General features: G+C 26.2%; 1 protein-coding gene and 1 non-coding gene across 2 annotated transcripts; one reads left to right on the top strand and one right to left on the bottom strand.

Annotated features, from left to right (window-relative positions):
- Positions 1 to 6,648: 6,648 nt before the first annotated feature.
- Positions 6,649 to 6,721, bottom strand: Trnam-cau (transfer RNA methionine (anticodon CAU)). The gene has a single exon. It is a non-coding gene; the product is annotated as a tRNA-Met (tRNA).
- Positions 6,722 to 10,161: 3,440 nt separating this feature from the next.
- LOC135926889 (uncharacterized) lies at positions 10,162 to 12,148 on the top strand. Its single transcript, XM_065462822.1, has 6 exons — positions 10,162 to 10,192; positions 10,256 to 10,330; positions 10,380 to 10,418; positions 10,645 to 11,018; positions 11,072 to 11,541; positions 12,025 to 12,148. The coding sequence occupies exons 1-6, from the start codon at positions 10,162 to 10,164 to the stop codon at positions 12,146 to 12,148; spliced, it is 1,113 nt and encodes a 370-aa protein (XP_065318894.1).
- The last annotated feature ends 1,959 nt before the right edge of the window (positions 12,149 to 14,107 follow it).

The following is a 14,107-nucleotide window of genomic DNA, read 5'->3' as shown; positions in this document are numbered from 1 at the left end:
TCCTCGGCTTATATGTTATTAAGTGTGCATTTAGTAAATTTTTGTGTGCATAGTTTAGAAATTTATAAACAATTTTGTGCGTGCATTTTTCTTATTTGCGTCTTTTGCGTTGTTTTGGATATTTTGCAGAACTTAGATTATTTTTTGCGGAGTTACTTATTAATGCACCATTTATCATTTATCTATAATACCTAATTGTCAAGGACCTTTGTACTTATGTAGCCCTATGACGTGGGCCTATGCAGCAGGGTGAATAAAGCTAATGAAAAGTTTTAAAAAAATCTTTGGACATAGTGTAAAACAAATTATCATTTATTTTTAATATAAAATATTATGATTTTATTAATTTCTTACTCAGCTACTTCCTTAAAATATTTTTCAGCTATATTTCATTTTGACTAGTGTATCTCTATACCTTTATTTGAAATGGTTTTTATAATACTTTATAATTAATTTTCTGAATATGTTTATCCGAAATTACTTTAATGACTTTGGATAATTCGATTAAATGAAAAGATAATTTTGACCATCAATTAATTGACAATATCCCAAAAAATATTTAACAAAAGATAAAGCTAGGGAAGATTCAGAATGGGTTTAAACGATTTTTTTAAATTAGGTCTGCTGCATGTAGAGTAATTCTATAAACCTATGGGGTACATTTTTCTATCGGCCCGGTTGGCCAGAACCCATTAAAAGAAATCGACTCCATTTAGTTTCTAAAATTTACCTGCATGATGGCGACAATTTTGGTGAATATTATTCTCAGTGGAATTATTGAACTGGCTCCGGTTGACCTTCACTAGATAAAAAAACTAGATATATAAATAAATTTTTAGAATTAAAATCCTTATTCATTAAATCCTGCCAATCACAATTTCAGCATTTGTAAAACGCGTTTTCGCGTAGTGAATTTCTGTTTTTACGAAACGCACGAAACTTTTGAAAAAAAAATTATTATATAATATAAAATTTTTTTTATCGCAAATGTATAATCTTCCTGATATGGAAGAATAAGCAAAATTAAGGTTTATATCGGATTTTCTTTAAATATATGTCATATTTAATTTTATATATAATAATGGCGATTTAAAACATAGGGACCGGCCCTGCCTGGGTATTTTTTTAAAAATTTTGTCCTGGCCTGGTCAGGGTATTTAAAAAAATAAAATATGTAAGGCCCGTGTTCCCAGGCTGAACTTAGGGCCAGGCTTACTGGAGGCAGAAATGATTAAATTCGTTGACTCTATTGAGCATTGAAAAAGAATATTATTAATAATATTCCTATTAATTAAATTATAAATGAATATGCCACAAAATTATCGGTTATATATATATCAGTTTTAATAGAATTCTAAAGATTTACAATTCAGGTTTTAAATATATTTGTGTTTTCTTGGCAAAATCTTTTGAACTTATTTATGATTATCCAAAAGGATAAAAGACATGGTTTTATAAAAATTTCCTCTTTGAGATAGGAAAAAATCAGAAACTAACAGAAAATGCATACTTTTGATATGAACGAAAATGTTTCTGCAAAAATTATCATAATTGATTTCATCATATCACTGTGGTCCATAAATTCTGTTATGAGTTTACATCTCGAATGTTATGCCAATGACTGGTAAATTAGCCAGCTTCTATTATTTATGAAACTATGTAATAAGAGATTATTTTCCCTGCTGCTGAGAGTATTTGATTATATAATTTGTATCAATAATAATTTTCAATTTTGCCTAGTCGTTTATATACCATTATAAATGGAAGATAATCTTTTAAAAATTTAATATCTCACAATAATTTTCTCTACTACTTATCCAGCTTCCATCATGTCATCAGTGGCGTCGCTAGGAAGGGGGGGGGGGAGCGCAGGGGCTCGAGCCCCCTGAAAAATTTGAATAGCCCCCTGAAGGAAAAAATTTTTTTTTAGTGACTCCTTAATATCCCCTTGAACTAAAAATAAATTTTTTTAATTGCTCACTGAAAACTTTTTTTATAATTCTATTGAATAATATATAGATTTAATTTTATTATTTAAAAATTAATAAGACTATCTAAATTTTTAATAAATGAATACTATTTTTATTATTAGATTAGATTAATACATATAAATTATATTTTCATTATGTCAGCTTGTGATCAAATTCTGTGTTAAAAATATATTAATATCACTCACTAAATATTAATTTAGCATTAACAGTTGAATCTTAATTGACTTTTATTTATATAACCCTAATTAAATTAATATAATCATTTATTAATTGAAAATTAACAAATTTAATTGTAATTAGCCGAGTTTAACATCACTAATCAACTATATTATTGATTTTTAAATTTAATTATCATGTCTCTTTCTAAAATTATTTTCAAGGTCCAAATCCAAATAAGTATAAGAGATTTATTTACAGTGAAAGAGGGGATATTTTTTACCAGATGTTAAAACAAAATAAAATGATATTATTATATTTTAATTTTAATCATACTTAAACATTAATCTATGTTAAAAAAATATTGAACAACTTTTTTATGTAATGTCACACTTACAAAAAAATATAAAAAGTTTCGTTATCACATTTTTTTTCTTTTGCTTAGTTACTATGTAGAATAATTTTAAAAATAAATATATGTAAATTAGAGGTCTGTGTTGGCAGGATTTACGCCCGCCCATACTTTGAATAGACATGGTCGGGTTTTTTAAAATATTTTCAACATTGGGCGGGTGGCGGGAGGGTTGAAAAATTTTTTAAAGTAATGAGAGGGTAAATTTTTCTTATTTTTCAGGCGAAATGAGCAGACGACTCCAATTTAATAAAAATATTTATTTCATAATATGGCATATATATATGTTTAATTATTAATTAAAAATACATTTAAATAAATAAATAAAGAGCCAAACCAGCCATTAAATTTTAAAAATTAGGTGGGCGGGTTAAATAAATTTCAAAATAACGAGTGGGCAGGCTTTTTGGCTAAAAACCCTTCAGACCTCTAATTTAAATATTCATCTTAGTTATTAAATCTTGGTTAAAATCTTTTATTTGAAAAAAAATTAAATTTTTTTTTCTCTCACTTTATTTTATCATAATTTGAGACATAACTTTAATTTAATATTTTATTCAATTCGTATATTACATATAAACATTATATAATAAGAAATATATTCGTAATTACACTGATACATGAATATTAATTATATAAAATGTGAAATATTTAAATGGTATTCATAGTCAACGAAATTGCTTGCTTAGTAGTATACCTCTTTAATTAAAATATTAAAAAATGTTAATCGTAATTTATTATATAATTAGATTACTTTAGTCAATTGGTAGTCCGCGATAGCCCCGCTCCAAATATTGTTGCAAATGATTATAAAAATTTGTAAAATCATAAGGAATAAATTGATGCATAATTTGATTAATATTGGTTATCATGTGTTTCCTTGTGCTTGGGAATTAATGACCTATATTTGTTTTTGAAGACCCCGAAAAAATTTCCAATTGGGTTCAATTGTGGTGAATATGGGAGAAGAAACTCTATTCTCTCTTCATAGGCATTAATTAGATGACTTTTATGAATTGAAGCATTATCCATAACTAAGATGGCATCAGGTGGTAACATACTAATAATCTCCATTAAGGAATCACGAAATAATATACCATTATATCATCCTTCGATGATTTTATAATGTATAACTCCACAAATTCCTATAGTGCAAAGTACACCTACATTTTTCCCTTTTGAGGGTAGAATTTTTATTGAGGGTCTCACATTGAATGGTGCCCAAGCATAGACAGGTACAACATGAAAATTGATGGAATTTTTATTGAGGGTCTCACATTGAGTGGAGTCCAAGCATAGACAGGTACAACATGAAAATTGATGCCTGTTACGTCGAGAAAATAGAGTCTTTCTTTGGAGATGTGCAGCAATTTGCGGCAATGCACCTGCCTAATATTGATAGCTCCTGATGTATTCCTGCGATCCGGTTCTTTCCCAGCTCTTGACCATAGGATGTTTTTGATATATTTCCTTATGGTTCCAATATTTTTTGGCGAACCAGAAGGCAAATCTCAATTATATCCTTCACCGTGAAGGTATTATTGTCCATTAGCAGGTCCATAATCTGCATTTCAATGTTTGCTGTATCTTTTATTTTTCTCCCTCTTTGTTTAAGAGAGAATTCTTTTAAGGGCTCTCCAATAATTTCTGGGAATGTATCCCGTTTTATTTTATGTATTGAGGCCTTCGACATATTAACAAATTTAGCAATGTCCTTAATCTTCATCTGTTCTTCCTCTGGCATTGCTAAAATTTTCATTACCATTACCGTTTCAATTTTATATATGTTCCAACAATTGTATTTTCTTTTGGGTTTAGGAATGGAGGATACTTGAGAATGATTTATATTTTCATTAATAGTTGCTAAAGAATTAATATTTGCAGAAATGTTAGAATGTGATTGATAATTTTCCATATCATTCCTATCTGAGATTGGCAAAGAATAATTTACAGAAGTACTTGGGAGTAAAGGTGAGTTATTAAAATTATAAAGTATGTAGTCTATATTAAACATTATATGTAAAGATTGAAAAATTAATTAATATTAAATTAAATATACAAATATATTAAATTATATAAATATGTGAAAAAATAAGTGAAAGAATTATTGAAGCATTAAATATCTGATTTGGCTTAACTAGTATACATTTTTGTTTAATGTTTCAATTTATTTGGTAAACAGTACAGTATATAAAAAGAAGAAAATTTCTAAAATTGGTATCGAGATCTAAGACAGAACTAAAAATATATAAGCACTAAAACAATTATATAACAAAAAATAATAATTAAGCAAAATATATAAAAAAAATTGCTTATCATCAGCATTATAAAAAATATATTTTTATCGTATTTTAGAACATAAGACTCCATGTTTCTGGCCATAAACGAAATAAAAGTAAGGGCAAGGGGATTCGGAAAGCCTGTTCTCGTAAATATTATTTAAGCTAATAAAAATCCCCTCCTCCTACACTACCCCCCTCCCCATATTTTTATAACTAAGCAACGGTTGCATAATAATCAGATTGACTTGCCGATTCTTTGGAAAATATGATACCGAAATTAAATGGATTGATTAAGACGTGTGCTAAGGTTGAGCAATTGTTAGTGCGCTTTTACATGAAATAGAAAAGGTCAAACGTCGAAAAGTACTACTCAGGTACTAAATATTAGCGCACGTCATATATATAATTTTTTATTTTTTTCCATTTTTAGCTTGCCAATTTTTTTTTCTACTGTCTACCAAACGGATAATTTACAATTGAGCACTAAACATTTATTAAATTTTGAATAAAACTTCAGTTGCTTTTTAATCGTAAGGTTGGCCAAAATTTGTTACTAATAATCTTTTATTTATGCTCTCTACAATCCTGGTTAAAGTCAGACACGAATGAAGCACAGAACATTGATATATTTTAGAATTACCAATTGTTCAGCCAATTAACGAAGATGTAGCCATGGAAAAATCAATAATATATCTTTTATGCACCCCCATTGATAAATCCCGGATATGCCAATGCATTATATATATTCTTTATTAAAATACATAAAAATAGGTGTCCTCTTTCTAATGGAAAGATCTGGTAACCCTAGCCGGCAAAAACTATTCCGTAGCATAGGCAGCTAGGCCCGAACTTTTTAGCTCGAACTAAACCTAATTACTTTTTGCGTATAAAATGCATAAACTTGCATAATTCGAGGTATAAAAACGTCCAGCCTGCTCAAAATATATTTTAAAATGCCCAGCCTGACCTGAATAATAATTTTAAAAAATTATAACATTTAATAAATTTAAAATATTTAATTTTTTTTACAAATATCAAATTAAATCTTGAGCGGTTTTAAGGAGTGGGGTGGTAAATTAAGGTCTGTATTCATATGCTTAGTCATGATTTTGCTTGAGGAGAGGGGGGGAGGTAGCACCATTAGGTGGGGTTTTATACCCTAAATGTTAAGGTCTTGAAGTGCGTTTATTGTAGACCTTTGGTGTTTGAATTTTTACAAAAATAAATTTGGGTTTTCACATTTTTTTAATATTTTTTTTAAAAATTTTGATATAGTTATATTAAATGTTATTAACTTTTACTAATTATTCTATCAAATTCTTCTTTTGATATATTTTATATATTTGAGAGAGAGGAGGATTTTTATTAGCCCAAATTGATATTTACGAGATAGGACAAATTTCCGTGAGAGACCCCCCCCCCCGGCTACGCCTATGTTCATATTATAAGAATTATTTGAACTTTCCCTGTCGTGCTTGCTGGACATGACCATTTCGGAAAAACTCTTGGAAATTAAGTATTTATATTTTTAAAAATTAATGAGATTTTTCTTTAGAGGTATTCGCTGGAGATTTAATAATTTAAAGATTTGGGAACCAAATATGAAAACATATATTTAATTTAGCATGAGATTTAAAAAAAAGAAGCAAATTAAGTATTTATATTTTTAAAAATTAATGAGATTTTTCTTTAGAGGTATTCGCTGGAGATTTAATAATTTAAAGATTTGGGAACCAAATATTAAAACATATATTTAATTTAGCATGAGATTTTAAAAAAAAGAAGCAAATTAACAAAAAAAATATATTGCCCCGGGTGAGGATTGAACTCACGACCTTAAGATTATGAGACTTACGCGCTACCTACTGCGCTACCGAGGCCATGAGTATATTTATATAAATTTTATATATAATCCATTTGATAGTGAAATATTGTAATTTATAAAAAAAAATTTATGTATATTATTATAATTAAACCACAGCATGATTATAAAAATCTTTAATTTATCATTTTTATTAGATTAAATGACTTCTTATTAAAATATTGTTATTGCGCTACCGAGGCCATGTAGATATTTATATAAATTTTATATATATAATCCATTTGATAGTGTATGCAAGTTTTGTATGTATTGCAATTTATAAAAAATTTAGGTAGTTTTTTGTATATTATATTATAATTAAACATATATTAATCTTTTAAAAAATTTATAATTTTTATTAGATGAATTGAGCTTCTTATTAAAACATTGTTATTAAATAAAAATTGAGGCCAAATATTAATAAAAATTAACATTCCTATAATTACATTTAATAATGTAATTACATTTAATAATGTATAATGTAATTACATGTCAAATATCTCATAATTGACATAATATGTACAAATATATGTCAATTGCCATTCTCAGCATCAATCAATTATTTTAAAAAATATATTTTTTTAATTATACTTATAATTTAGATAGGATAAAATATCTTTTGATATTATTTTAGCTATTTCTCAAATACTATGGTTGTGACCGATCAATGGTAAATTATTATACTTTATATTTTATATTTCTTTACATTATATCCACCCCCCCCCTAAGCCAAAAAATGCAGATGCCGGATATATTTTTCAAAAATATTATTGTTTATATTAACTTATATTTGTTAATATTTATTCGATCTCATATTAAATATATATTTAATTACATTTATTATCAAATTTATCTACTAAGTTATTTCATCAATTAATTTCGATTTCAAGTTTCCCGGCGTAATATTTACTTATTATTTTCAAATTTTTAGTGGCGTAATATTTATCTACCAATTTCAAATTTCTAGTCAAATAATTATTATTTCTGAAACTTCTTGTCAAACAGGGAAAAAAATATTGCAACCTTGTCCAACAGGGAAAAGAAATTGCAACCTTGTCCAACGAGATAGAGTCTCTGCCATCAAGCAGTAACAGCTTTTAAGGAGTTAGAAGAGCCAATTATTTACTATTACTGAAATATCACAATGGCCTGAAAGAAATATTTCCTCAGAAGCAAGAAAATTATTGGATTCAATGCTTATTCCAAATTTTATTTCTCATTAGAATTTATTATTTAATTATACAACTATTTTAAGTAATACTTTTCAAAAACATGACATTGACTTGATTAAGAGATGAGAATAGCGGAGAGCATTTTATCAGAACTCAAGGAAATTAGGGCTAATGTTGATGAAGAATTTTATATTTTATTGTTGAGTCAAAAGAAGAGTTATACGTGTTTAATATTTGTCTCCCTCGACTTGTAGCAAGGTAAGCTCATCGTTAAAACATTAATATAGTATAAGTAGAAGAGTATATCTTAAATACAGATACATTTATAACCCAAATAAATGAATTTTTAATTCATAATGCAGCACTAACTAATCTGCAAATATTAGTTCCACAAAAGCCTTCCCAACCTTTTCCAGATGGTGATAGAAAAAAAATATTTGTTAGATTTTTATTATGAAGATATTAAAGTATCTTATGATGCCTTACTAACTGAATAACTATGTTTATAAGATTAACAATGGTTATAGTCCCAAAAAATGCTATGGATGCTCTGCATTATTTCAAACACATTTTAGATTAAATTCCCAATGTATTAAAAGGGTTTATAAACTCTTCCCATTAGTAAACTAATGAGAACATTCTCTTTTTTAAGAAGAATAACAGAGGCCTGCAGAAGTACCATTTGCAGGGCACGGCCCGAATTTTTTTTAAAGATTTTTTACGGCCCGGCCTGGGTTTTTTTAAAAAAAATTTCAGGCCCGACTCGGCTTTTTTTAAAAATTTTCAGGCCCGGCCCGGCTTTTTTTAAAATAAAATTTTCAGGCCTTGGGTGTTTTTTAAAAAAAAATTCGGGCCCGGCCCGGGTATATTTAAAAATATTAAAATACTGTCCAGCTCGGGGGCCGGGCCTGCAGGTCTCTGAAAAACATACCAAGAAGTACAACATCTGAAAGTAGATTAAAAGGTTTGGATCATTTGAATATTCATAGGCATTTGACGACAAGCAAGGATGAGATAATTGAAAAATTAGCTCAATCACAACGAAGATTGGATTTTACATTGTAAATATATAACATATAAAATGCAATTATTCCTAAGAAACTTTTTATGTAAAGGCTCAAAAAATTCAAATTTCTATTTTGGGTCATTTAAGTGATTCTTTACATATAATTTTTTTATAATTCACATAAATTTAAAATTGTGTATTAGAAATAGTTATTAGTCCTAATAATGCTTGATATTATTAAAAAACAATAATATTTCCTAAAAAATTTTATCATCCCCCCCTCCCCAGACCAAATTCCTGCGTACGCGCCTATAATATTAATTTTTCCATAAATGATTCATCATCTGTTTTTTATAATGCTATTAATATTTTTGAAGATTAACCATAGATTCTAACAACATACATTTATTTTAAAAAATATTTTGGCGGCAAAATATGGAATTTTATCATTATTCAATTATTTTAGATATCATTCTTATCAATGGCCTCCACAACAAATAGAATACGAACAGTGACGTCGCTAGGAGGGTGCGCGCAGGGGCTCGAGCCCTCTGAAAAATTTGAATAGCCCCCTGAAGCAAAAAATTTTTTTAAAAAAGTCTCCTTAATATCCCCTTGTACTAAAAATAAATTTTTAATTACCCCAAGAACGATTTCTTTTAAAATTTATAAGACTATATAGATATTTATTAAATAATTACTATTTTAATTATTAGATTAGATTAATACGTATAAATTATATTTTTAATATGTCAGTTTGCAATCAAGTTCTATATTAAAAATGGAATATCAATACCATGCATAATGTTTAAACATCAATTTAGCATTAAAAATTGAAGTAATTGATTTTTATTATTTTAATTAATTTAAAACCCTAATTAAATAAATATAATCATTTATTAATTGATAATTATCAAATTTAATATTTTAATTATCCGAGTTCAAAATCACTATTTAAACTTTAAAATGCATGTGAAAAATTCATCTATCAAAAAATTTAAAAAAAACAAAACATATGGTGAGTAATTTAATACACTTTTTTAGTTTCAAACTATACCTTAGATAATGAAAGATGATTAATTGTGGTTCTAAAAGATATAAATTGTGAAAACAAAAAAGTTAAAAGAAAGACAGGTAAATTAATTAATATATAATCTAAGTTATTTTATTTATAAAATAATAAAAGATAAACCTGTGGGTCAATCTGTAGATATAGATCCAATGTATAGATATCTCAGGATGTATTAATTTTTATAATTAAATATAAAATTTTATATAGGCATGGAATCTAATAGCAGTAATCCATATAAAGGTATGAGTTGTACTGGAACAAATTACTTTTGATGAAATATATTTTAAAATTAATCTTATTTAGATTGTTTGGTTAATGAAGAAAGAAGGCTTATTGATGAAAGGACTAATGTAGGGACAGTAGAAAAGAAAAAAATAGGTAAATTAATTTGTATTTAATATGAGATATATTTATAAAATAATAAAAGCTATACACATGGCTCAATCTAACAGTGACAACCATACAAGTATTTTTTTCATTATAACAATATTTTTCTTCAAATATATAATATTTGCCATAATTTTCAAAAAAAAAATTTTATTTTAATTTATATATTAATATTTGTCACTTTTTTAGAAGAACTTATACAAGTATTATTTTTATTTTAACAATATTTTTCTTCAAATATATATTTGTCATAATTTAAAAGCAATGATATTTTAATTCATATATTAATATTTTTACTTTTTCAGAAGAGCTCGATCTGGGTACTAAAACACCTAAACCTATACAACCAATATTAAGTGCATATCCTTGTACTGGATTGGGGAAAGATAGAAGATGTTTTCAACCTCAGTGGTACAAATCCTTTACTTGGATAGAATATAGCATTACCAGAAACGCTATTTTTTGTTTTCCTTGTCGTAATTTTCCCACACAACCTCAAAAAGGTTATCTGTTTGTTATAGGTTATCAAAAATTTCGTAAGGTAAAAGAATTCTTAACAGCTCACGGAGAAACAAATGGTCATGCAACGAATGTGATTCTCTGGAACCATTTTAAACAATCTTTAATAGAAGGGACCATTAAAGAAAAATTTGTAGCTCTAACTAAATCAGAAATAATGGTGAAATATTAAACTGTTTGAAAGAGTATGATTCATTTTTAACGGCATATAAGCCACCGGGCAATGCTCATTATTGCTCACCTCCATTACAAAATCAAATGCTATCTGCAGCGGGAAACATAATCTTAAAGTACATAGCTTCAGAAATAAGGGAGGCAGGTTATTTTGATGTCATGGCTGATGACACTCGTGATGTTAGCTCATATGAACAATTTTGTATATGTGTTAGATATGTTGATAAAACAAATACACCAAAGGAATTTTTTATATCTTTTGAAAAAGTTGTAGACTTAAATGCAGAATCATTAACAAAGACATTGATATCAACCTTAAATAACAATTCTATAAATGCGATTTGCGTTGCTCAAGCTTATGATGGTGCCAGTGTTATGAAAGGGCATCTTTCAGGAGTCCAGGAAAAATATCGCAAAAATCACAAAATGGCTATATATGCGCACTGCTATGCACATAAACTCAATCTTGTATTGATCTCAGCATGCAAATATTTACCTCAGTCTAGAAAGTTTTTTAATTTATTAGAATCTATTCATGCTTTTTTCTCAATATCTAATATCCATCATAACAAATTTCTTGATTTACAATTAAGATTAGGGCTAAAATCCAAAAATATTGATGCCTTGAGTTCTACACGTTGGGGATCCCATATTAGAACAATAGAGGCAGTAAAAAACACTTTCCCTGCAATTATTTCTTATCTAGAAAATATAAAGCATGGTGATATGGTGAAAGCAAATGGAATTTTATATATTCTTTTACAATATGATACAATTATGTGTATGTTTATATTCCAAATATTATTATCTATGTGTTCCAATATTTCTATTTTTTTACAAAAATCAGATTCTGACATATCAACAGCATTGGCTCTTATCGAGTCTCTTATCATTTCTTTGTCAAATTTAAGAAATAATTCTTATTTTTCTTCATTATTTATCGAAGTAAATAAATTCTGCAATTTATATAATATAAAAATAACAAATAAAAGAACAAATATAGGAGAGAACAGGGCTAGTTGGCGCAATTTTTGTCAAAATCATCATAGCTCCGAAAATAATGATCATATAAGATCTTACAAAATACCAATAGATACCTTAAACATCTACCTATAAATATATACTGTTATAATTTTTAAATATTTAATAATTATTTTTCTAGAAAGGTTTAAGTAAAAGTCATTTTTTGAACCTAGTAGCCCCGAACCCGTGGTTAGTCGGATCATGGATGGGGCTAGCCGAATCAAGTGGTTTATTAGGCTTCTTATGGGACAAAAAAAATTTTTCGCAGATTTTAATATATAACTATGATACTTTATTTATATAATATTCTATTTATAATTTTAACAAATAAAATAACAATCTTTTTTGACAGAGAACTACTCTACATTGAAACCAATCTTCAAAATTATGAAATTTATAATCCTGTTTACATATAATACACACATATTTTATTAATGTTTATATTTAATAATAATAAATTTACTCAAAATTTATCTAATTCTATATTTAAATATATAACATCATTTGATTTTATTATCAGGCTAAATATAATTTGATAACTAAAATGTTCATGTCCAATAAAATGAATTAATTTGAATCATGTTATATTGTCAATTAAAATAGATATATATATAAATATTTGTTTGTTAGATATAATTCATTTTAAATATATTGATATTATTATCAGGCTAAAATTTATATACTAAAATGTTCATATCTAATAAAATGTATTAATTTGAATCATATTATATTGTCAATTAAAAAAAATATATATATTATATTTGTTTGCTAGATATAATTAATTTAAATAATTGATCTTATTATCAGGCTAAAATTTATATATGCAATATATATAATATCAGTGACAATATATAATATATATTCACAACATGTATATGAAAATTTTAGTTTGCAAGATATTTATATAGGTCTGATATTATATTAAAATTGAAATGTATTATGAAAAATCAATCACATTAATAAATTTATATAATAATTATTATTTAATATATTACATTTATAAAATATTATATTATGATTATCTGTACAATATATAATATATTATCACAATATGTATATGAAGATTTTAGTTTGCAAGATATTTATTTAGGGCTGATTTTATATTAAAATTGAAATGTATTATGAAAAATCAATCACATTAATAAATTTATATAATAATTATTATTTAATATATTACATTTATAAAATATTATATTTTAACCTGTAATAAATGGTATTTTTCTTAATGAGATATCATTTTCATACAGTTTTATAGTTTCTTCATAATCTTTTTTAATAAAAATTTTACTATTTTGAATTTTGCATATATATTTGGGTACCATAATAATATAATAAAAATTGACTGATTGCGCCGACTAGCCACGATTCTACTAACCTCAATGGTGGTAATATTACTAATTTGATCTTAACATATATTTAAGCATTATATATCAATCTAAAACTTTCCCAAATATTAAAATAGATATTTAACTTTCATATAATGTTCATTTTGTCATGTTTAAACTTTTAACTTTTTAATACAACCTTATAATATAAAGTGAAAATCTTGTAATTTTTACGTCAAAAACATGTCATAGCGGATAAAAATTTAAATAGCTAAATATTATAAATTATTTTCATCCCCAATTATGGATATTATAGAATTCTATTTTAGAATTAAATTTCAAATTTTAATCTTTAATGGATTTAAAATAAAATCCTTTGAACCGACAAGCCCCTTGGCCCTGGTCTCCCCTCCATTCTACCATTTTAAATGATTCTATTCAAATAGATGATATTATTTCTCCTAATTATTCTGATCAAGCAGAAACTTTTTATAAGTGTCATGTCTTTTATACAATTTTGGATATTATGATAAATGAATTAAATAAGAGATTTTGTCAAGAAAACACAGATATATTAATAGCTATAAGTGCTTTACATCCCTCCTCCCCCCAATTTTTAAATAATGATATCATTAAACCATTTATCTTATATTATAATCTTCCTGATCCAATGGAAGAATACGCAATATTAAAGATTTATATTTTAACCTATAATAAAACACATGAA

The sequence above is a fragment of the Gordionus sp. m RMFG-2023 genome, chromosome 3 (genome assembly GCF_954871325.1).
Source record: "Gordionus sp. m RMFG-2023 chromosome 3, tfGorSpeb1-WG-v2, whole genome shotgun sequence".
Classification (NCBI taxonomy): Eukaryota; Metazoa; Nematomorpha; class Gordioida; order Chordodea; family Parachordodidae; genus Gordionus; species Gordionus sp. m RMFG-2023.
This window is presented reverse-complemented; position numbering and strand designations above follow the sequence as displayed.

Coding starts and splice junctions, on each gene's coding strand:
- LOC135926889 (XM_065462822.1), top strand. CDS start 10,162: ATGGAATCTAATAGCAGTAATCCATATAAAG. Junction 10,331..10,379: donor AGTAGAAAAGAAAAAAATAG/GTAAATTAATTT, acceptor AAATAATAAAAG/CTATACACATGGCTCAATCT. Junction 11,019..11,071: donor TAACTAAATCAGAAATAATG/GTGAAATATTAA, acceptor ACGGCATATAAG/CCACCGGGCAATGCTCATTA.